This window comes from Podarcis liolepis, assembly GCF_965112155.1.
Source record: "Podarcis liolepis genome assembly, chromosome: 7".
NCBI classification, from domain to species: Eukaryota; Metazoa; Chordata; class Lepidosauria; order Squamata; family Lacertidae; genus Podarcis; species Podarcis liolepis.
The window spans coordinates 15300369-15324103 of record NC_139561.1 but is presented as its reverse complement, the minus strand read 5'-3'; the positions used below and the strand labels follow the sequence as shown (position 1 = coordinate 15324103).

Genomic DNA, 23735 nt, shown 5'->3' with positions numbered 1-23735 from the left:
CTTTCCCAGTCCTCAGACATAATGTTATGTCCTACATCCTGTGCCCATTTTATCATAGCCGATTTAACTGTCTCATCCTGTGTATTCCATTTAAGCAGCAAGTTATACATTCTCGAAAGTACCTTAGTTTTGGGTTCTAATAACTCCGTCTCTAGTTTCGATTTCTCCACCTGGAAACCAACTTTTTTATCCATTTTGAAAACCTCTTGCATTTGAGCATAATGTAGCCAGTCTCGCACCTTATTTTTTAATTTGTCTTGGCTTTGGAGCTTCCAGTTGTCTCCAACTCTTTCAATTAATTCCCAATATTTTGGCCAGTAGGCCTCCATATTGGGCCTTTTTTTGGAAACTTTGGCTTCCACTGGTGATAACCACCTCGGGGTTTTACTTTCTAGTAAATCCTTGTACTTCATCCATACAGCAAATATTGATTTTCTGACAATATGGTTTTTGAACAATTTATGAACCTTTGCCTTGTCATACCACAAGTATGCATGCCAACCATAAACATTGTCAAACCCTTCCAGGTCTAGGACATCAGTGTTTTCCAACAAGAACCAATCCTTCAACCAGCAGAAGGCTGCAGCTTCATAGTACAACCTTAAATCCGGCAGGGCAAACCCCCCTCTTTCTTTTGAGTCAGTTAGTATTTTAAATTTTATTCGGGGCTTTTTGCCCTGCCAGACAAACTTAGATATATCCTTCTGCCACTTTCCAAAACATTCCATTCTGTCCACGACCTGTAGGGTTTGAAATAAAAATAACATTTTTGGCAAAACACACATCTTTATAGCTGCGATTCGGCCTGACAAGGTAAGTTTCAATCTTGCCCATATATCCAAATCCTTTTTGATTTCCAACCAGCATTTTTCATAATTATCTTTAAATAAATTTAAATTTTTGGTGGACAAAAATACCCCCAGGTACTTCACTTTTTTCACCACACTTAACTCTGTTTCTTTCTGATACCCCTCTGTCTCTGTAGGTGTCAGATTTTTAACCAAAACCTTGGTTTTTTGTTTATTAAGCTTGAATCCCGCCACCCGACCAAACTCCGAGATAAGTTCAAGAACTTTTTTTGTGCTAGATTCTGGCTCCTGTAATGTCAAGACTAGGTCATCTGCGAAAGCTTTCAGTTTGTATTGTTTCGCTCCGACCACTATACCCTGCACCAACCGGTCCTCTCTGATCATATTCAGCAATACCTCCAGGACAGAAATAAATAACAGAGGAGACAGGGGGCACCCCTGTCGTGTCCCTTTTTCAATTTTGAGTTCCTCCGACACCACATTGTTCACTATCAGTTTGGCTTTTTGTTCTGAGTAGATTGCTTCTACTCCATTTTCAAACCCCCTTCCCACTCCCATCCCTTTCAGGTTTTTCTTCATAAACCTCCAAGAAATGTTGTCAAATGCTTTCTCCGCATCAATAAAAATTAATGCGGCCCTTGTGTTCCTAATTCTCAAAAGCTCCAATATGTCAATAATGTTCCTGGTATTGTCCGACATATGTCTGCTAGGGAGAAAACCTGCTTGGTCCTTATGAATTACTTCATTTAATACTTTTTTAAATCTATTTGCTAAAATGTCTGCAAATATTTTGTAATCCACATTCAGGAGTGAGATGGGACGATAGTTCTTAAGCTGGGTCTTTTCCATTTCCGACTTTGGAATCAATGTGATGAATGCTTCTTTCCACGTTTCCGGTGCCCTCTTCCCCTCCATAATCTGGTTGCAAACCTCCAATAATGGTTGTATCAAAAAGTCCTTCAAAGTCTTATAATATTTGGAGGTGAGCCCGTCCGGGCCTGGAGATTTGCCGAGTTGCATATTTCGAATGGCACCTTCAATTTCCTGTTGGGTTATTTTACTGTTGAGAATTACTCTTTGGTCTTGACTTATTTTAGTTAGACCATTTATTCTCAAAAATTGGTCTATTTCCGATTCTTGCTGAGGCCCCTGTGCATAAAGATCTTTAAAGTATCTGTGGAAGCACTTCCTTATTTCTTCTGGTTTCTGCACTATTTTTCCTTGAATCTCTAAATTTGTAACTGTATTTAACTTTTGTCTTTTTTTCAACTGCCAAGCTAACAATTTTCCACATTTATTTGCTGATTCAAACGATCTCTGCTTCATTTGTTTAATTTTCCATTCAATTTCTTGATTAATCAATTTCGAATATTGTGCTTGGTGGAATTTGATTTCTCTTAATACCTCTTTTGATTTTGGTTTGGTCCTCAGCTTTTTCTCTCCTTCACTTATTTTCTCTAAGATTTTTTCCTTTTTTCCATTCCAAAATTTTCTTTTTATTGTGTTCTGTTGTATCAGAAACCCTCTCATTACAGCTTTACTTGCGTCCCAGACTGTTCTCTTCTCGACCGTAGTGTTCAAATTTATTTCAAAATAGTCCTTTAAAGTTTTTTGGGCCTTCTTAACGATCTCTTGATCTCTTAGCAAGGTGTCATTCATCCTCCATCTAAAGGATCCGGTTGGGATAAGTCTCAATTCCATTTTTAAGGCATTATGGTCGGAGCAGGTTTTTGGGCAGATTTCCACCTTTCTTGTTTTAGGTGCCAGCCCTCTAGATATCCAAATTTGGTCGATTCGTGTCCATGACAAATGGGCCTCAGAAAAGAAGGTTCCTTCTTTACCCAAGGGGTTCCTTGTCCTCCAGATGTCAATCAAGTCCATATTGTCTGTCATTTCAAAAAACGTTTTGGGGAGTCTGCCGTCTGTTGTTAAATTTTGATTTTGGGATTTATCCATATTTGTTGAGACCACCCCATTCATGTCTCCCATCACGATAATATTAGAATAGTCCAGGTAGTCGAGCAGTGTCTCATGCAGCTTCTTATAAAATTCTGATTTTCCATCATTTGGTGCATAAATTCCTAGTATCAGAATCTTCTCCCCTTGTGTTTGAATTTCAATTGCGAGAATTCTTCCATGGTCATCTTTGAATAAGAATTTTGGTGTCAGATTCTCCTTTGCATATATTACAACGCCTCTCTTTTTAACTTTGTCTGATGAGATAAATTCTTGGCCTAATCTTTTATTGATTAATACTTTCCTGTGGAGCCTGGTCACATGTGTTTCTTGAAGACATATTAAGTCCAATTGTTCTTTTTTTAGGATATGAAATATCCTCCTTCTTTTTTCCGGAGAATTCCCGCCATTTATATTCCAACTAAGTAGCTGCAGGGACATCCTGTTCTAGTTGAGATGTTCTTAAGATGAGGTGTCTTCCTTTTGCTCCGATCCCGAGGGGGCAGGCGTTGGCCCGCTTCCAGGCAGAATTGGTGTTGGTAAAGGTGGAAGCCAATCTGCTCCTTTTTGGAGATCTTCACCGTGATCGTGAAGGAACTTTTGGTTGTCTTCAGGTGTTCTAATTTTAACCTTCCTTTCTTTGTATGTAAAGGATAATCCTTGTGGGAACTCCCACCTGTAGGGAATTGCGTTGTGTCTCAGTAATTTTGCTAGTTCTGTATAGGTGGCTCTAAGGTCCAACAGCTGTCTTGGGATATCTCTATAAATTTCCACCCTTTTGTCTTGTATTTGAATTGCTTTTTTGAAATGGAGGCCTAGGATCTTGTCTCTCTCTTCCCTTGATCTTAGAATTATCAAACAGTCCCTGGATCTGTCTTTCCTTACCAGTCTTCCCAATCTGTATGCCGAGACAATTTTAAAGTCTGTATCTTCTGTTATGCCCCAGAACTTTGAAAATTCTTGTGTCAGATATCCAATCAAGTCTCCTTGCTCAAGTTCTGGAATGCCTCTCAATTTGATGTTGTTCTCACGATTTTTCAATTCCACCATTGACAGGTAGGTTTGTTGTTCACCCACCTGTTTGTGCAGAGGCTTGACTTCTCCTTTTATTTCTTCAACTTCTTTTTGTAAGGCTCCCACTTTTTGAATTGCTTCTCCAGCTAGTTCACGGTTTTCCGCTGTTGCTCCTTGCAAGTTCTCTATTGCTTGCGTATGCTGGGAAACTTGATCAGTCAATTTTTGTATCGAAGAAGTCGCTTTGTCTATTTTCAGAGACTGGTCATCCACCTTCTGGTTTAAGCTTGATAACTGCTCCAATATTTGTTTTAATAGTGTGTCTGACCCACCTGCTGCCATATCTTCCTCAGTGGGCTTCTCTGTTATTTCAGCTTGCTCCCTCTGTGTCACCAGTACAGCTGGAACCGACGATCGACGTCCTTGGGTCAGTGTTGTTTGTACAAATTGTACTGGTTTTCTTTCCTTTTCTTTTTCTTTTTCCTTGGCCTCTTTAGTTTCCTTAGCTTTAGATGCTCTTGTTCTCCCTGCACCACTCATTACACATCTGTCAGTGTTCAAGGTCAAATTGTCTATTGTTCCATGGGAAAGACAGAACCAGTTATAAACAATCAGTAGAATGAAAGCCAAAACAAAGATCAGTTCCCAGGATTTTATAATCCGAAAGCCCTGTAGGGGGAGTGCCACCAAGTTTCAAAGACAAAGAAGGAAGTATTCCGCCATTAAAGTTCCAAGTTGTTTCTGCTCAGTAAATCCAATAATCCAACAGTCCCTTCACCGGCCAAAAAATTCCCCAAAGCACCTCTTAAAGTTCAGCAAAGTTCCATCAACGGTGCTTGCAACAAAGTCTCATACAGTCTTTTCTGCTCAAATGTATCAGTTGCACTCCAAAAAAGTTTTTGCAACTGTTTCCGCAGTTATCGCAACCTCTCTCCCCGGCAGTCCGACGTCTGACTCTTTAGAAGTACAAACCAAAAGAGGCAGGAAATAGGAGGAAAGTCCACATTTACAGCTTAATTTAGTCAATATCCATTCCTTCCTTCCGTAAAATAAAGAATAGATCTAGTAGCGCAAGAAAGTTAAAACTTCCCAAAGTCCCGTTTCAAGCGCTTCCGCTTCTTAAGACTTTGCTTTGATCTTGTCAGCAATGTCGGGAGACGGACTTCCCTTTTCTCATCTCCCGATTTCAGCCAAATCCAACAAATTCTTTACCAAATTTAAATCCCTTTACTCACGGGTATGTTGCTTGCAGTTTAGTGTTGGTTTTAGGAAGAAAGGTCAGCGCTCATCTGCAACAGCCGCGCGGCTTCACTTCCGCGGAAAGAGCGATGAACTCACAGCACCGCTACCCCTCCTTCACTCCGGGTCTCCTTACGGGGTCCCTTCTGTGTTTTCAGGGCAGCTTCTGGTGCCCGCCGAGTCCCACGGCCACGGGCTCACTCTACCCGTGGTTTATCTTAATGGGTCGTCGCTATGCCGCAGCGAACGACCCTTTTCCGCGGAGCCCCTCTTCAGAGAACGAAGAGGACCGCCATTACAGTTTCGCGCCGCCTCCGGAAGTCAGGACCCAAGCACTCTTCTCTCTTGCATGATACTCCAAGTGCAAAACAATCTCCACCTCTAATTTAGCTATTCTGGACAATATCCTTTCAGTAGGCCTTCTCTGCCATGAATTTACCAAATTTGATGAGAAGGTATCTAGAGGATCACTGAAAAAAGAAAGGGATGGGGAGGAAAAATGAAATATTTGCACCTAGAGGTAGCAGATCTGGCCACTGACCAAGCTTTCTTTCTTTCCCCAATATTTTCTCTTCTTGGCTAGTTTGTCTTGGAAGACAACTTGTCCGTCTTGCCAATCCAGTAGGTAAGCAATTTGTTTCAGATCGCCCCCCCCCCCTGGGCATTTTGGCACTTTCTCAGATGAAGGGAAGGGGGGAGAGAGAGGAGAAAATAAACAAAAGCTGCTGTCTGTATCCACTGCAATCAGCCCGAGCTAAACGCTTTCTCTCCCAGCCGAGCAGCGCAGGGGTGTGAAATCGAGATTACAGTGCAGGAGATTCTATATCCCCCCCCCCGACTGCCTCCACGAGTCACAGGGTTTGGTGTTAACAAAAATATAGATCTAAAAATTCCACCAGTGTAGAAATAATCCTTGCTTTGGATTTCTTGTTAGGCTTGTTGTTTTGAAGGCAGTTGTAGTGGGCATCTGTACTGGGCATCTGTACCCAACAGAGACCCCGCTAAGAAGAGGAGCCCCCCTGGAACTGCTACTCCTCTTCACCATTGCATTGTGTTTTCTCATTCACCCATCTGTTTCTCTGGTCCAGGACTCACTGAGGAAGAATCATAGATTGGAAGGCAACCCCCAAAGCTTAATTCTCCCAACCCACTGAGGTGCAGGAATCCCAGCTACAGAAGCCCTGGCAGGTGGCCATTCAACCAGTGGTGTAGCAAGCAAACACAATTAAAACCGAAATAATTCTTAAACAGCTGAAACATTCTATAAACAGTTAGAATTAAAAACATCTAAAAACCACTTTCAGTTTGAAAACATTCTTAAAGGAATCGCAGTTCGCAACTTTCTTCCACCCAATGATTACCGGGTTTCCAGGAACGGTTTTACTCAGCCGTCCAATGACTGGGTAAACAGGATTGCTTTCAAATTCCTCCCAGAAGTCACCAGGGAGGACATTTCACAACAAAGGAACCACCCCCAAAAAGGCCCTGCTGTGTGCCAACCAGACAGTCCCAGTTGGGCATGCTGGAGGCTGTCATAAAACTGTCCCTCGCCTGTCATTCACAGATAGTCTTCCTGCCAGAATCAGGCTTCTGTGCCTTAAAGGCTTTGAAGCTCTTCCCTGATTGGTTGGTGTCAATGCCACCAGGGATCCCAGGCTTGTGGGCAGTTAATGAAAAGGGTCTGTCACTGGAACTGGAGCAGTAATTTCAATGCTGAAAGAAGACACATAAACAAATACTGGATATGAATGGAAAGCAGGTTGTTTTTCTTTCTTCCCCTCCTGCATCTTATCTACCCAACACCTTTCAGTGCCAGAGTTCCTTGGAAGGCATGGCGGAAACTTGGCCATTCATGAAGGCCTGAGGGATATCTGGCTGGGATTCAGCCTGTGTGCTTCTGTTCTGGAGAAGGGCATTGACAGGAGTCTAGCAGTCCACATGCTACTTGGCAAGTTGATGAGGACTAACTTGAAAGGCCCTATTTCCTTAAAATTAGCTTGGCTGATGGTCAGGGATGGTGTGGGAGTTGTGGTTCAGTTGTGGTTTTCTCTACCCTTGAATTAAATGAAGGCAGAATTCTGACAGAAATAGCTAAAGGCAGCAAAGGCAAGCGATGGTCAGAGTTGTGATGGAGGGCAGTGAAGGCGAGTGATGGTCAAAGTTATGGTAGAAGTATCTAGGGGAAGTAAAGGTCTAGTTTAGGGTTGGACAGTCTGTGGCCTTCAAGGTATTGTTGAACTACAACTCCAATCAGCATAGGCCAGTGGCCAGGGATGATGGGATCTGTTGTCTGGAAAGCAGCAGGGGCTGGAGGTTAAGAGCATAAGCATGTAAGAAGAGCCTAAATGGATGGGCCAATATGGACCAGCACCCTATTCTCACAGCGGCTACTCAGATGCCCATGGAAAACCAGCAAGCAAGTTGCAAGTGCAACTCTCCCCTCAATAGCCACCGAGAGCTCTCTCCTCTTTGAATTTGTCTTCTCCTCTAATGCCATCCAAGTTGGTGGCTAATCACTACCTCCTGTGGAAGTGAGTTCCGCAGTTCCACTCCCAGCTGCATGAAGAAGTCCTTTTTCTCTGTCCTGAATCTTTGAGAATTTAGTTTCATTGGAAGCCTCTGAATTCTAGTGTTATGAGAGAGGGAGAAAAACTTTTCCGTGTCCGCTCTTTCCATGCCACGCAGAGTTTTATAAACATTTATCACGTCGCCGCCTCTTCACCTTTCCTCAGCTAAAATGCCCCAAATGTTGCAACCTTGCCTTCGTAGGAGAGTCGCTACATCCCCCTTCATCAGGTGAGGCAGACGGCTTTTCAACCTGGACTTCTAAACTCTATCAATATGGTTATTTTTAAAATGGAAGGACCCAACACCCCTCATTATCCTATCTTTGTGAGCAGACATGCCCCTTGGCCAACGAGCAGCCTGGAATGTGTTCGTTCCACCGCTCACCTCACCCTGCACCCTTCTGCAGGTGCCCTCTCTCTGTAAGAACCCGTTCCTCTTCCAACCTCTTCATTCTTTGCCATGCATTAATCTGAGCTTTCTTCCCTCCCCCCGCCCCCACCCCATGACAGTTCCATTAAGAAATTATTTACATTTCTCAAAGAACGCCTCTGTTGCCTGCTCCCGTGTCATTTCCTTGCCGCAGAGATGGAAATTGCGGAGAGTGAAGTGGGATCTCTCAGAAATAAGCCCTGTTGAGGTTCCATCATGGATTACGGTGACAAGACAGCCAATTTGCTTTTCAACAGGATGATGGGGTTACCAGGGAGGGTGCAGGTCTAAGAGGACTTCCTGGCAGAGTGGGGCAGACAGATTCTTTCCTCCCGCCAAGTGAGATTGTATTAGCTGTGTGTTTACTTGCTGTCTCCTTAGTATTCAGGATTAGCAAAAAACTGTTTGGTACCTCTCCAGGACGCGGGTGGCGCTGTGGGTTAAACCACAGAACCTAGGACTTGCCAATCAGAAGGTTGGCGGTTCGAATTCCCACGACAGGGTGAGCTCCCGTTGCTCGGTCCTTGCTCCTGCCAACCTAGCAGTTAGAAAGCACGTCAAAGTGCAAGTGGATAAATAGGTACCACTCCGGCGGGAAGGTAAATGGCATTTCCGTGCGCTGCTCTGGTTCACCAGAAGCGGCTTAGTCATGCTGGCCACATGACCCAGAAGTTGTATGCCGGCTCCCTCGGCCAGTAAAGCGAGATGAGCACCGCAACCCCAGAGTCAGCCACTACTGGACCTAATGGTCAGGGGGTCCTTTACCTTTACCTACCTCTCCATGAAAGCTTTGGCACTTTTGAAAGGAAGGTTGGATCTACCTTCCTCCAAACCCATAACAGCAATGTGAAAAACTTGCTGGATCTGACCCATCTAATCCAGCATGCTGATCTCACAGTGGCCAACCCAGATGCTTAGGAGCGGCAGAACAAAGCTAGTTTGGCTTGTAGGCATTGATAGCCTTCTCCTCCAGGAATTTGCCTGATCATCTTTCAAAGCCATTCAGCTTAGTGGAAAGGGGAGTTTTTCAGCCGCTAAGTAGAAGTTGCCTTATCCTTTGTGTTGACTGGAGACAATTGGGGAGGAAGGAGGTGAGTCAGCTACTGAAGATGGGCTCCTAGGGTCACTCTTGAGAAAGTGCATGGTGTTCTACAGAGGAGTTGTTGTTCTGTATGTTTCAAAGATGAGTGTTTAGGAACGCAGAGAATGCAAGGTGCGTCATTTTCAATATAATGAAGTGCAAATCCTGTTATGCACAATTGTGCTTCAAGGATAGCACAGTTTAAGTCCCTGCAAAAGGGAAATATTCAAGAACTCCAAATCATTTGCCCGTGTATGTGTGTGTCCAGAAAAATAATACATCTAGCTGAAAGGCAGCAAGTGGAGATCTGCATTGATGGTTGACAATGGATCTCTAATTATGGTTGTATCATCTTAGAATGGGAGCGTGGCTGCAAGGGGGCATGGCTGTCACAATCGTGGAGGGACCCTGCACTTCTGAATTTATAATCAAAGAATTGGAGAGCTGGAAGGGACACCAAGAGGCATCTAGTCCAACTCCCTGCAATTTAGGAATCTCAACTAAAGCAACCATGACAGATGGCAATCCAGCCTTTGCTTAAAAACATCCAAAGAAGGAGAGTCCAACAAAGTCCGTTCCACTCTTGAGCAGCTCCTGGAATCTCCTTCCTTTTATCCATTCATTCAGGTCCTCCCCTCTGGAACAGGAGAAATCAAGCCTACTCCATCTCTCATGAGCATAGCTGTCAACCGTCCCTTATTTGGCAGGAAACTCCCTTATCCCAGCGCCGTGTCCCGCTGCTGTCCCTTATTGATGATGTCCCTTAAATTTCCCGGGTTTCAAAGGAAGCAGCTCTTCTCCCTCCCTCCCTCCCTCCCTGCTGGCCAGGGAGGAGGGAGGCTCCAACTGTGTTGCTTGGCTGCATTGCTCACCCAATAAGGAGTCTAAGAATGACTGGGGGGTTGGAGCTTGCATGCCTTGTGCCGATCTAATCAGCCGCATTGCCTGGGGACTCGCCTTTGCTCAGCGCTTCCCAGCGGTGGTTTTCCTTGCTGCATCCCCTTTGCCGGGTTCCTGCACTGTGGGAACCAATGCTTGAGGCTTCGTTTGGCTGGGCTTTCTGCCTTTGACTCGGAGGGGCTCAGAAGTTGAACATACCTGTGCCCAGAAAATCCCTTATTTTGGCTGCTGATCCCTTAATTTCGAGGCTGCTGGTTCCTTATTTTCAAATCTGTAGTTGACAGCTATGCTCATGAGACAGACCTTCAGATATTTGAAGATGGCTCTCGTATCACCTCTCAGCCTTCTCTTCTCTAGGCTAAACATACACAGACTCTCTCACCTGTTCCCCATCAGGCTTGGTTTTCATGCCCTTGATCACCTCAGTCGCCCTCCCCTGTGCGCATTCCAATTTGTCGATATCCGTCTTATACTGGGGTGCCCAGAACTAGATGCAGGATTTCAGGCGGAGTCTGACCAAGGCAGAATTTGCTACTATGTTGTTGATTACAAGAGCCTTGTTATGGGTCTTTTGCCCGCTTTGAAAAAGAGATAAAAACCTTTTCCCTTCCCTTCGCTCTGCAATCCTAGCCACTCACCTGGCAGGCCAAAGGGAAGTGGCAAAGAGATGATTGTCTTGTCTGTAATTCATAATGCATTTCCCTCAAGGTGCTTTTCCAGAGCTGTCAAGAGTCGTGCTGGCAACTTGGGCCCTTCACTGGAAAAACTATTTTATTTTATTTTATTATTTTATTATTTTATTTTATTTTATTTTTAAAACCCAACTGCTTCCCACTTAACCTTCCTTCCCCCATGGCTACCCTACCAGAGCAACCTTTGGGAGGGGCCAGAATAATAATAATAATAATAATAATAATAATAATAATAATAATAACAACAACAACAACAACAACAACAACAACAACAACAATAATAATAATAATAATAATAATAATTTCCCCAGCCACTCTGGGCAGCTTCCAACAAAGATAAAAAATACATTAAAATGTCACACATTAAAAACTTCCCTGAACAGGGAATAGCCTTCAGATGTCTTCTAAATGTCAGGTACAGTGGTACTTCGGGTTACATACGCTTCAGGTTACAGACTCCGCTAACCCAGGAATAGTACCTCGGGTTAAGAACTTTGCTTCAGGATGAGAACAGAAATCGTGCTCCAGCGGCGCAGCGGCAGCGGGAAGCCCCAATAGCTAAAGTGGTGCTTCAGGTTAAGAACAGTTTCAGGTTAAGAATGGACCTCTGGAATGAATTAAGTACTTAACCCGAGGTACAGCACCACCCGTGTCCATTTTCTTAGTTAAGACCCCTTGAATCCCTCCTAAAAGAATAAAGACACCACAGTCTCATTCATAAGCAGTAAAAATAAAGCTTACACAGCAGAGCACAGTGTGATCCCTGAAGGCAGGCTTTAGGCTTAAAGTTTCAAACATATACAAACCTAGTGACTGCATGCTAGCAGTCCATGCGGTGCTGTGGTCTAAACCACAGAGCCTAGGGCTTGCCGATCGGAAAGTCGGCGGTTCGAATCCTCGTGACGGGGTGAGCTCCCGTTGCTCGGTCCCACCTCCTGCCCACGTAGCAGTTCAAGAGCACGTCAAAGTGCAAGTAGATAAATAGGTACTACTCCGGCGGGATGGTAAACAGTGTTTTTGTGCGGTGCTCTGGTTCACCAGAAGCAGCTTAGCCATGCTGACCACATGACCCGGAAGCTGTCTGCAGACAAACACCGGCTCCCTCGGCCTATAGAGCGAGATGAGCGCGCAACCCCAGAGTCGTCTGCGACTGGACCTGTTGGTCAGGGGTACCTTTACCTTTACCTTTAAAGAGGAAAATATTAGAACACATTTCAATCTGGACAAACCAGAATGAATTGCGTATTGTCTTAAGAAACTCTCACAAGTTTGTTTACTCTTTTAAGAAGGATATAAGGGAACTTACTAGGAACCTAGTAGTGAGAGGCTTACACGAGCCTGCAACCAGCTACCTGCTGTGTGACGGAAGGAAAATGTAAACTCTGCTAAGTAAAGAACTTGCTGGTGCGAGTTAGGAAGGATATTAATAAACAATATATCCTCTTCTGCTACCTTGAATATTCCCACAATCACAACTCTGCCTTCTTTTAATGTGGGGATAGGGGAGTTCCTACTCTCCGGGTGTTGCTCTGCTATAACTCTCATTATCCCTGACCTTTGCCCAGTTTCTCACTGGGATCACCAGTGAGATGGAGAGTGGAAGGTCACTCCCAAACACCCCTCAGCCCCCTTGACCATAAGACGAATGCAGCAAGCACCTGCTTCATTGCCCACAAGAACGTCACTGAAATGAGAAGGGCCGTAGGTCAGCCGCAGAGTATCTGCCTTGCAACAGAAGGCCCCAGGTTTGAATCATGACACCCCTCTGCCTCAAACCCTGGAGAGCCATTGCTTGCTAGTCAGTGTAGAGAATACTGAGCTTCCCCTTGGATAATTTTCAAATCCCTCTTCCTTTTTCATGAACCGATGGGTGATGTTATTTCAAAAAAAACCCACTTGAATTAACCATTAGCATTGTCGCCTTAAGGAAAACTGTCAACGAGATCAGTCTTGTCTCCCAGTAAGCACCCTCCCCATGGGGACTGGGGAGCTCTGAGCCCCACCACCTGTTCCCCCAGGGTTTTGGTTCGTCTCCTTGAATCTGCTCCTCAGCAGCGCCCGCGACTCTCTGACAGAATCTGTGGGATATCTCTTTCCCCAGCCTTTTATAACACTACTGGAGCATCTAACACGTCTTGATGGAGACAGATCTCCAGCAATAAATCCCTCCCGTGGCCATGTCTAATTCTTAAATATCGCAGCTTATTTTGCTAAATGTATCTTAATAGGCGAGGCATAACCGTCCTCGCTGAGAGGGGAGTGAGACGGATGGAGCTGTTTGGAGTAATGAAGCATCAAGTTAATGAAGGATCCGGCGTCCAGCCCTGGACGCAATGAGAGGAATGGATATTGGTGGGAGGCGGCGTGGAGAGCGAACAGTGGCAGCTGGGGGCTAATTCTTTTTTTATTTTTTAAATCAGTGATCTGTGTTTTCTCTCGCTTCTTAATTAATCTTGCTGAGTCCTTTGGAAAATGTTGTAGGGGCTGGTTTGGTGGAGAAGCAGTTATGTACCTGGGCCAGTGCTGTATTTACATACCTTGGGTTACAGACGCTTCAGGTTACAGACACTTCAGGTTACAGACTCCGCTAACCCAGAAATAGTACCTTGGGTTAAGAACTTTGCTTTAGGATGAGAACAGAAATTGCACGGCGGCGGCGGCGGCAGCAGCGCAGCGGCAGCAGGAGGCCCCATTAGCTAAAGTAGTACCTCAGGTTAAGAACAGTTTCAGGTTAAGAAGGGACCTCCAGAATGAATTAAGTTCTTAACCCGAGGTACCACTGTATAAGCTAAACAAGCTCAGGGCTCCACTCTCTTGGGGGCCCCAAAAAATTTTAAAGGGGGGGAAAACTGGATGCACATTTCCAAAATACAAGATAAAAACCAAATAAAATAAAACCTACATACAGCAACAGTGTTATGTGTTGTGTAGGCTCCTATGATGTAAGTAATGGGCCCCGCCTGCTAGCCTCCTCCCTAAAATATTCAACACAAAAAACAGCGACAATTTGTTGTTGACAAAGGACAGCTGGACATATAAAGGGCCCCATTACCTTCAGTAGCTTTGGGCCTCATCACTTTGGGCGACTAGAATTGAAGATCGCATCCTTAGAAACTTGCCTGTGGAATCAAGTCTTCAATTATTGGTTATCATTGTGGCATAGATTACCAGACCATTACCTTGTCCAATGCTTATGGCGAGATGAATTCTCCAGCCTTTGGACTAGTAGAATTCATGCCAAACTCCTGAGCTATGGAATCTCTCCCTTAGATTCCCTAAATCTAGATCAAATCACTGCTCAAAGACTGATCCGCCAAAGACTGGATGACATCGATTTACAGTGAAATTATACGCTGGGGGGAGGTGTTTGTTCGCCCCAGAACATTGGTATCACTTTAACTTACTGCGTTCCATCATACCTCTCCTCCCTTTCGACTGTTGCCCATAGGCTGGCCTTCACCAAAGCGAGGTTTAACGTTTTTCCCTCCAATGTCCTGAGACATAGATTCTCAAAGGGCCAAGCCTCCGCCATGTGCGAATGTGATAAGGAGACGCCGGAGTCGCTTCAGCACATTATGTTCACTTGCCCCTTATTCAAGGTGCCACAGGCAAATTTGTTGGGATCAATCATACAGAAACTGGAGGGTACCCCACCAAAATTCCACCTTGCCCAAATCTTGCAGGATAAGGATACCCATACGACCCTGAAAGTGGCTAGGTTCCTGGTCGCTGTCCTTACCCAAAAGCATTGCCAAGGAGCACCACAAGCTAATTAAGGCGTAGTATGCCATTCCATCTTATAGTATTTTATTGTTATAGTAGTGTTTTAGCGGCTGTTTTTTCCCACGTGCACAAGCTGTTATTTATGTCTTGTTTTTATCTGTATGGGCCTACGGCCGTAATAAATTATTATCATTATGGGCCTCATCAGACCTAAATCCAGCCCTGACCTGGGCTATGGGGAGCTAAGCTGAGGAGGTATTGTGTGGCAGTGGGTGAACCGCCCTGAGACCCCCAGGTATAGGGCAGTATATAAATAAAATTAATAAGAGCCTCTGGGTCAGGCCAGCAGCATGACATCAAGAGCTCCCGAGAGAGAGCAGAAACCTTTCAAGGTGGTTCTCGCATTCTCACCTGCCTTCTTCCATCTTTTCTTGTGTCTCAGGTTACCTGACGGTCAGCATCGAGCCACTCCCACCTGTGGTGGTTGGGGATGCCGTCACTTTGAAATGCAACTTCAAGACCGATGGCAGGATGCGGGAAATAGTGTGGTACCGGGTAAGCGAGCCAATCCTCCTTCACCCCCCAAAAGTCCCTTGAGCTGCTGTTTCGGTTTGGTTTGTGAGAGTTTCCTTCATTATTTACTCGCTCTGTTTCTATCTCACCTCTAAGGAGCTCAAGGTGGTAAATGTAGTTCTCCCTACTTCCCATTTTGCCCTCCCAGCAACCGTAGCTGTCAAGCGTCCCTTAGTTGGAAAGACAGTCCCTTATCCCAGCGCCATGTCCCGCTGCTGTCCCTTATTGATGATGTCCCTTAAATTTCCCAGGTTTCAAAGGAAGCAGCTCCTCTCCCTCCCTCCCTGCCGGCCAGGGAGGAGGGAGGCTCCAGCTGTGTTGCTTGGCTGCCCAGCCCACCCCCCCCGGCCTCCTCTCACCAGCCTCGGCCCACGGAGACTGGTGGGAGCCTCGCGCCCTTCCGCCACCATCCTCCTCGCGGCTGCTGAACTGAGCGTCTCTGCCTGGGGCCTCCCCTCTGCCCGTCACCGCCGCTCCCGCTCCCACTAGGCCGTACCGCAGCTGTGCCGCCGAAGGACCCGAATGAGATGGGCAGCCTGGCATGGTCTATGAATTGCTGAGGAGCCTTGAGAGGAGAGCGAGGGCAACCATAGAGAAAGCAGTTCAGAGAGAGGAGGAAGAGGAGGAGGTGGAGGCATGGGTAGGTGTTCCAAGGGCTACAAGGGAAGGACCGCAAGTGCTTCTCTCATAGATTTGTAGTGGTAGACTAGCATAGATGGTCTGATCTGTGGGTTTACTTTGGGCACTATTCCCCCCCCTTCCTCCCGCCCCACCTGATGGAATTGAGAGCTGCAGATGGAGCACGAGAGAAAAGATACAGAACTGCAGCAGCATCCTTGTAGCTTGGACTTTGTTTTGCGCGAAAAGTGGTTGCTGCTTGTAGTTATTTAATTGCAGTGTTTCATCGGCTGTTGTCTTGAGCAGCAACCTCTTGAAACGAAGGGCTAAAAACCAGTGCTGCTCTCCAAAATTATCTGGTCCCTTTTAACTGGTTGACTAAAATCCCTTATTTTGGCTGCTGGTCCCTTATTTTCAAGGTTGCTGGTCCCTTATTTTCAAATCTGTAAGCTGACAGCTATGCCAGCAACCCTGTGAAGTAGGTTAGGCTGAGAGTGAGTGACTGGCCCCCAAGATCACACCTGGAGAGCTTCGCCTTTCATTTGTTTCCTTGTTTCGTTAAATTTGATTGTAAAGCAGGCAAACAAACTCAAAGCAGTTTACACAAAGGATAAAACAATAAAATTCTCAATAAAAATGGACAACAAATAATTCAAAACTTTCAGAATATGGCGAAGACGCCTGCTTGTTATCAATAGGCAGGGAGTACCCAAGTGTGGCGCTGTGGGTAAATCCTCAGTGCCTAGGACTTGCCGATCGTATGGTCGGTGGTTCGAATCCCTGCGGCGGGGTGAGCTCCCGTCGTTCGGTCCCAGCTCCTGCCCACCTAGCAGTTCAAAAGCACCCCTAAGTGCAAGTAGATAAATAGGTACCGCTTTATAGCGGGAAGGTAACGGCGTTTCCGTGTGCTGCGCTGGTGCTGGCTCGCCAGAGCAGCTTCGTCACACTGGCCACGTGACCTGGAAGTGTCTTCGGACGGCGCTGGCTCACGGCCTCTAGAGCGAGATGAGCACGCAAGCCCAGAGTCGGACACGACTGGCCCGTATGGGCAGGGGTACCTTTACCTTTACCTTTTACCCAAGTGTAGGTGCTGCCATGCATATTTTAATTATGTATTTTGTGTTTTTAGTGTGTTTTTATGCGGTGAACAGCCCTGAGATCTGCAGATATAGGATGGCATACAAATTTTAATAATAATTAAAACCCTTGGGATCCCTTCCAACCACAGGGCGTTGTGTAGATCCAACATTTAATTGTACGTGGAGTTGTTGAAGTTAATGGGCCTGGCTAACGGAGGCCTGTTAATTTAAAGGGATTCGCTCCTGAATAAAACTGAGTTAGTGGGACATTGCTTTCAAAGAAACATGCCTAGGATCTTTAGAAGGTTTTTAAGAGTGCAGTGCATCTTCTGGCCTGAAAGACTGGTGACTGGGAGTGGCCGCCAAGACCATACGTTGGCTTCCAGTACGTTTCTGAGCACAATTCAAAGTGTTGGTGCTGACCTTTAAAACCCTAAATGGCCTCGGCCCAGAATACCTGGAAGAGCAGTTGAAGCCCCATCGTCCAGCTCGGACACTGAGGTCCAGCTCCGAGGGCCTTCTGGCAGTTCCCTCCCTGCGAGAAGTGAGGTTGCGGGGGACCTGGCAGAGGGCCTTCTCGGTAGTGGCGCCCACCCTGCGGAATGCCCTCCCATGCGGAATGCCCTAACTTTGCAAGATGTCAAGGAGGAGGATCCGCAACCTGATTGGCCTACAGCTTGGAATTAGCCAATCACACGGGACCCATTGTGTAAATAATGTACATACAGTGGTACCTCGGGTTACATACGCTTCAGGTTACAGACTCTGCTAACCTAGAAATAGTGCTTCAGGTTAAGAACTTTGCTTCAGGATGAGAACAGAAATCGTTCTCCGGCGGCGCGGCAGCAGCAGGAGGCCCCATTAGCTAAAGTGGTGCTTCAGGTTAAGAACAGTTTCAGGTTAAGAACAGACCTCCGGAACGTATTAAGTACTTAACCCGAGGTACCACTGTATCTGACTTTTAGAAGACATCTGAAGACAGCCCTGTTTAGGGACATTTTTAATGTTTGATGTTTTATTGTGTTTTTAATGTTCTGCTGGGAGACTCCCAGAGTGGCTGGGGAAACCCAGCCAGATGGGCGGGGTACAAATAATAAATTATTATTATTATTATTATTATTATTATTATTATTATTATTATTATTATTATACTGTTATAAAATAACTCCAGCAACCTGGAGGTTTGTGGGGTGGTCCCAAATTTGACATATTTAGGTACGCAGTGGAGAGATGGAATGATCAACGGCGGAAAGGGTGGTGGTGGAACCGACCCAACGCACAGAAAGAAAAGGAAAGAGAGTAGGAGCTTGTGCATTAGCAGTCTGTGTCAAACGCCATTTAGTTTCAGGTCACCTGGGCAGCTGCTGGAGCCGTAGGTCCATTTATCTAGAAACCCATTAAGTCTTTTCGGGGGATGGGGGGAAATGACAGGAGTTTAACCCTGCCTGAGAAGCTGATTGTCTTCCCCTTTCTCCGGCTGCTGCTCTCTCCACTCATTCTGGGCCAACCTGCCTGCGGAAGACGGGAGAAAATCATCGGATATCTTGGCTTGGTTTGCCCCTGGTAGTGCTTCTATTTTAAAAGGAAGAGGGGGGGAGAGAGAGAGAGAGAGAGAGAGAGAGAGAGAGAGAGAGAGAGAGAGAGACCTCTGCTCTTCCGCAATCTGGATTTGTATCTGCATCAGACTTGGAAGTGTGCATAAAAATGAGGTCACTATATTGGGGGAGGTTTGTGTGTGTGGATTTTCAAGGGCAAGAGCAGCGATTCGAATGCAAACGGCCGTGTTTTCCGATATCATCTCCCCAACTTGTTTTTCATTAAAGAAAAAAGTTTACTTATTGAAATATGTATCGACTATACTTTCATAGACGTACAGGAAGGTGGCACGCAGCATACAAAATCTAAAGATGTAAGCATGGATAAATACTGGTTGGTTAAAATGGAATCATGGAACAGTAGATCTGGAAGAGATCACAAGGGTCATCTAATCCAATCCTGTGCAATGTTGTTGTTTTCGTTGTTGTTATCCCACCTTTTCCCCAGACGGGTAGTCAAGGTAGCTTACACAAAATAAAGCACAGATAAAGTTCAGAAGGCTAAAAGCATATAAAAGATAATATACATAGGTCATGTTTCCCTAACACTCACAATGCGTAAATTCACTTATCAGAAGATGAGGAATAAGTACTCCCAACTTTGCTATACACACTGCAGATTCATAATTTTTTACTTCTTTGTTTGCTTTTTGCTGGTTGGCTGAGGAACTTTAGCGATCTGTATTTTAGTAAGGTTTCAGAGGGTTTCTCTGGGTTTTCCTGGTTTTTTCTTCCTCTTCTTTTCATGAGTCAAAATTCTGTAGGAACATATTGGAAATTTCCCCATAGGAATCAATGGAAATCTCCAACTTGTTATGTGAACGCTCACCTAATGAACAATTTCTAGGGAATGCATTGTGTTCGGAAAATGAGACCTGCATGTAGTTAAAAAGTAATTAGTGTATAATAGAATTGAGACAACATAAAAATGGGCCTACGCCAATCAAACAATGCCACTCCAGCAAAAAGAAACCTCCCAGCAGTATGAAGTATGCAATAAAGGAGAGTTCCATAAATTATAGGCTCACCAAAAAAATTCCTCTTAAGCTCCCAGAACAGGCGACAAGCAGAGCCCTTACTGCAAATGGAGGGAAAGGAGGCGGAGGGTGACCAGCCTCATATAACTAAAATGCTTGTCTGGTTAATGCACAAGGGGTTAATGCCATAGAGTAAGCTGTCCTGGCAGGCTTAGCTAGGGTCTTCCCCCTCGCCTTGGGAGGAATGAAATCAAGCCTATTGTTTCCCTCAGGCTACAATGTGAACTCTGACGTGTAAAGAGGTCTGAGCTAGTTGATCCAAGCTCAGACCATATGGCTTCCTGCAAGCCATCCTTGTGCTCCTATACAATAAATTCAGGAAGTTCCCCACTTTGGAACTAACGTAAGTTTTACTGCCTGTGTTTTCTGACTCCTGTATGTAAAAGCACACAAATCTGACCTTTGAAGAATTTGCAAGTAAATCATTTTTAGCTTGCCAAACTCAGGGTCTTTCTCTATGCTAGGTGAGGTGGAAAACATTGGAAGGAACTTGGAAGGGCATATTGGAAGGGCACTGGAAGGGTCGGAGTGAAGAGTTTGGGGGAGGAGTAGGCTTAAATAGCCATGCTCCCCATGCCAATTGGCTCAAATGAGCCCCCTGACCACAGCAACTCCTCCCCTGGACCTAACCAACTGAATCTCCTTGGGAGGGGAGTCGGGGTGCAGCAAATTCTCCCCCCCCCCCAATGATGGGTAGGACCAGGATTTCAAATCTTGAAAATTCAGTGGCCTTCTTTGATGATACGTGTGTGTGTGTGTGTGTGAATAACTTGCTTGACATCCCAAATTGATTTTCCCTGCCTCTTTTTTTGCAATAATAATAATAATAATAATAATAATAATAAATTTTATTTATATCCCGCCCTCCCCAGCCGGAGCCGGGCTCAGGGCGGCTAACAACAATAAAATAATACAACATTCTAATGCCCTCCTAGATCCAGCCAATGGGCCCCAATCTGCCTTGTAAGCAGCAACCATGAATTGGGGATTCAATTCATTATCATGCATGGTAAAAATAAATGAATCCAGAGTCACTCGCCCACTGGTGATGGCATCCCCTTTTCCTTCGGTTCTCTCCCCCACGCCAAGCCGATTTCAATGTCAGACACCCGAGGGGATTTAAGATAAACAATCATATGATGTGGGTGTTGAGTTCGAGGGGGAGAGATAAATCCCCTGCCGAGCACTTTTAATACACAGCAACATTTAAGATTCCCCGAGCTAACGCACTGCAATTCTCTGTTGGCCTTGTCTGACCCGGACGAGGAGCGAATCAGCTCTGATGGGAAGTGAAGGGCCTGGATGGTGAGATGGTGCCGTTTGGCTTGTTGCTGCTGTCAAGAGGTTGAAGGCCGTGGAGAGGTCTTTGTGGGGCTGTTTGCAGGACGTGGAGGGTGGGCGGTCATGGCAGCAGCGGCTGATTTCCCCCGAGTCGCCTTGTGCAGCCAACTCAGAGACCACAGAATCATAATTCTCCTCCAGCTCTTCCAAAGTTCAGCACATAAAACAGCAACCTACAGGTGTCCACCCACCAGCCTCTTGGCGGAGATCAGTGGGCATCATCCACATGGCAGTTTTACGAGGAGGAAAGTGGAGTAAACTCAGAGCGAGGGGATTAACCTAGAGGGCGCTAAATGGTGATTGGACAAATCCACGGAAGAGAGGGCTATTGGTGACTATCAGCTGTGATGGCTATACCTTGCCTCCATGGTTGGAGATTTTATGCTTTTGAATCCCAGTTGCTGGAAATGGCAGAAGCAGACCCTCTGAGTGTCCCTGTTTTCCAGGACAGTCCTGGATTTACAGAAGCCGTCCGGGTTTCTGATTTTATCCCAAAATGCTCTGCTTTTCAGTAATGATAATATTATAATCATAATTTATTATTTCTACCCCGCCCATCTGGCTGGGTTTCCCCAGCCACTTTGGGTGGCTCCCAACAGGATGATGATGATGATGATGCAACGAAACATCAAACATTAAAAGCTTCCCTAAACAGGGCTGCCTTCAGGTGTCAGATAGTCAGATAGTTGTTTATTTCCTTGGCATCTGATGGGAGGGCGTTCCACAGGGCGGGCGCCACTGCCGAGAAGGCCCTCTGCCTGGTCCCCTGTAACCTCACTTCTCACAGGGAGGGAACCGCCAGAAGGCCCTCGGTGCTTGACCTCAGTGTCCGGGCTGAAGGATGGGGGTGGAGACGCTTCTTCAGGTATACTGGGCTGATGCCATCTATAGGATGTCCTTATTTGCATGGGAGAAATGTGGGAGGGTATGGAGTTATATGACCCCCCCCCCCAAAAAAAGCAAAGGCGATAAGTAACTATACAACCTTTAGAAGACACCTGAAGGGAAGTTTTTTTAAAAAAGTGTATAATGTTTTATTGTGTTTTTGTATATGTTGGAAGCCACTCAGAGCGGCTCGGACAACCCAGTCAGATGAGTGGGGTATAAATATTATTATTATTATTATTATTATTATTATTATTATTGATGTCCATATTTTCTTTCCCCCCTTTTTTCTAATATTTTTATTTAATACACAACATACAAAAAAGAAATATGAAGATAAACAAATATCCATCACCTCCTAACAACTCAGAAAGAAAAACATCATCATCAGCAACACCACCACCACCAATACATTGAATAGTGCTCACAATACATTTAACATAAAATGACTTTTTCCTATTTAGCTGACTTCCCTTCTACTCCTTACTTCTTTTTCTCATCCATTATTCACTGCCATATAATAGCATATTTTGGCTTTAATGTTATTTATTCTATCCTAGGTTTTCCACCAGATTTAAAACTCCTAATGCCGATATTTTCAACAAGGAAATGTTGGCAGGTATGCAGAAGGGGAGAAGGCTCTTATTTTGTTGTTGTTTAGTCATTTAGTCGTGTCCGACTCTTCGTGACCCCATGGACCAGAGCACACCAGGCACTCCTGTCTTCCACTGCCTCCCACCATTTGGTCAAACTCATGCTGGTAGCTTCGAGAACACGGTCCAACCATCTCGTCCTCTGTCGTCCCCTTCTCCTTGTGCCCTCCATCTTTCCCAACATCAGGGTCTTTTCCAGGGAGTCTTCTCTTCCCATGAGGTGGCCAAAGTATTGGAGCCTCAGCTTCAGGATCTGTCCTTCCAGTGAGCACTCAGGGCTGATTTCCTTCAGAATGGAGAGGTTTGATCTTCTTGCAGTCCATGGGACTCTCAAGAGTCTCCTCCAGCACCATAATTCAAAAACATCAATTCTTCAGCGATCAGCCTTCTTTATGGTCCAGCTGAAGGCTCTTATGCTCAGGCCCTAACTGAGGGTTTCCCTCAGGCAACTGTTCAGCCACTGTGCGAAGCAGATCCTGGACTGGATGGGCTGTTGGGCTGTTCTTATTCTTTTATGCCTACTTTGAGTAGGGCTAACAGTCGGAGACAATCAGAAGTTTCCAAATGGAAAGAAATTGAAAGAAAAAAAATCCCCCGTCCTTCCAAGTTCTTCTATACCATTGTAGTATCATCTCCATGTCTCGATTTCCCTATGTTGCATTTTTATGACAAATGAGTGCAGGCCTAATTATCCACTCTACTTCTGGTAAAACTCACAGCTCATCCCCCTTCCCCCCAATCCCATAAGTCTCATTGATCATCCCAATTATGCTCATTAGCACTTTCTCCATGTCTTCGTTATCTTCCGATAACAGCATCTGACTCCCTGGCACCCCCATTTTTTTTGCAGTCCTCCGGAACAGAACACCACAGGGGTCTCTTTTCATCCTGGGTCTATTCGTTAGCACATCCCATTTGAAAAAAGTTAGCAGACTTTCTTTGAACCTGAAGCCGAGAGCTTGCTCCAAAGCCATAAAATAGTTACATGAGATCTACAGTGTGTAGCCTTTGGAAATCCCTGTTTTGTGATGAAGGCACTCAAAAATCATTTGTGGGTATTGACTTCATGGAGCTGTCGAAAATGACGACCACTGGGATGGGAGTTAAAGGTAAAGGGACCCCTGACCATTAGGTTCAGTCGTGGCCGACTCTGGGGTAGCGGTACTCATCTCGAGGGAGCCGGCGTACAGCTTCCGGGTCATGTGGCCAGCATGACTAAGCCGATTCTGGCGAACCAGAGCAGCGCAAGGAAACGCCGTTTACCTTCCCGCCGCAGCGGTACCTATTTATCTACTTGCACTTTGATGTGCTTTCGAACAGCTAGGTTGCCAGGAGCTGGGACTGAGCAACGGGAGCTCACCCCGTTGCGGGGATTCAAACTGCTGACCTTCTGATCGGCAAGTCCTAGGCTCTGTGGTTTAACCCACAGCACCACCCGCGTCTTGGGGTTTATTTATGGCATTTGTACCTCCTCTTTGGGACGCGGGTGGCGCTGTGGTCTATGGTGGAACCATGGAAAGCTGCTGGCAGTCAATCAATCAAT

General features: G+C 45.5%; 1 protein-coding gene across 1 annotated transcript in view; it reads left to right on the top strand.

Moving 5' to 3' along the window:
* Positions 1 to 23735, top strand: part of IGSF21 (immunoglobin superfamily member 21) — a 237880-nt gene that overhangs the window by 73698 nt on the left and 140447 nt on the right. The window contains exon 2 of the mRNA XM_083512699.1: positions 14854 to 14966. Coding sequence (XP_083368825.1) covers positions 14854 to 14966 — 113 coding nt within the window. The remainder of the gene's footprint in view (positions 1 to 14853; positions 14967 to 23735) is intronic.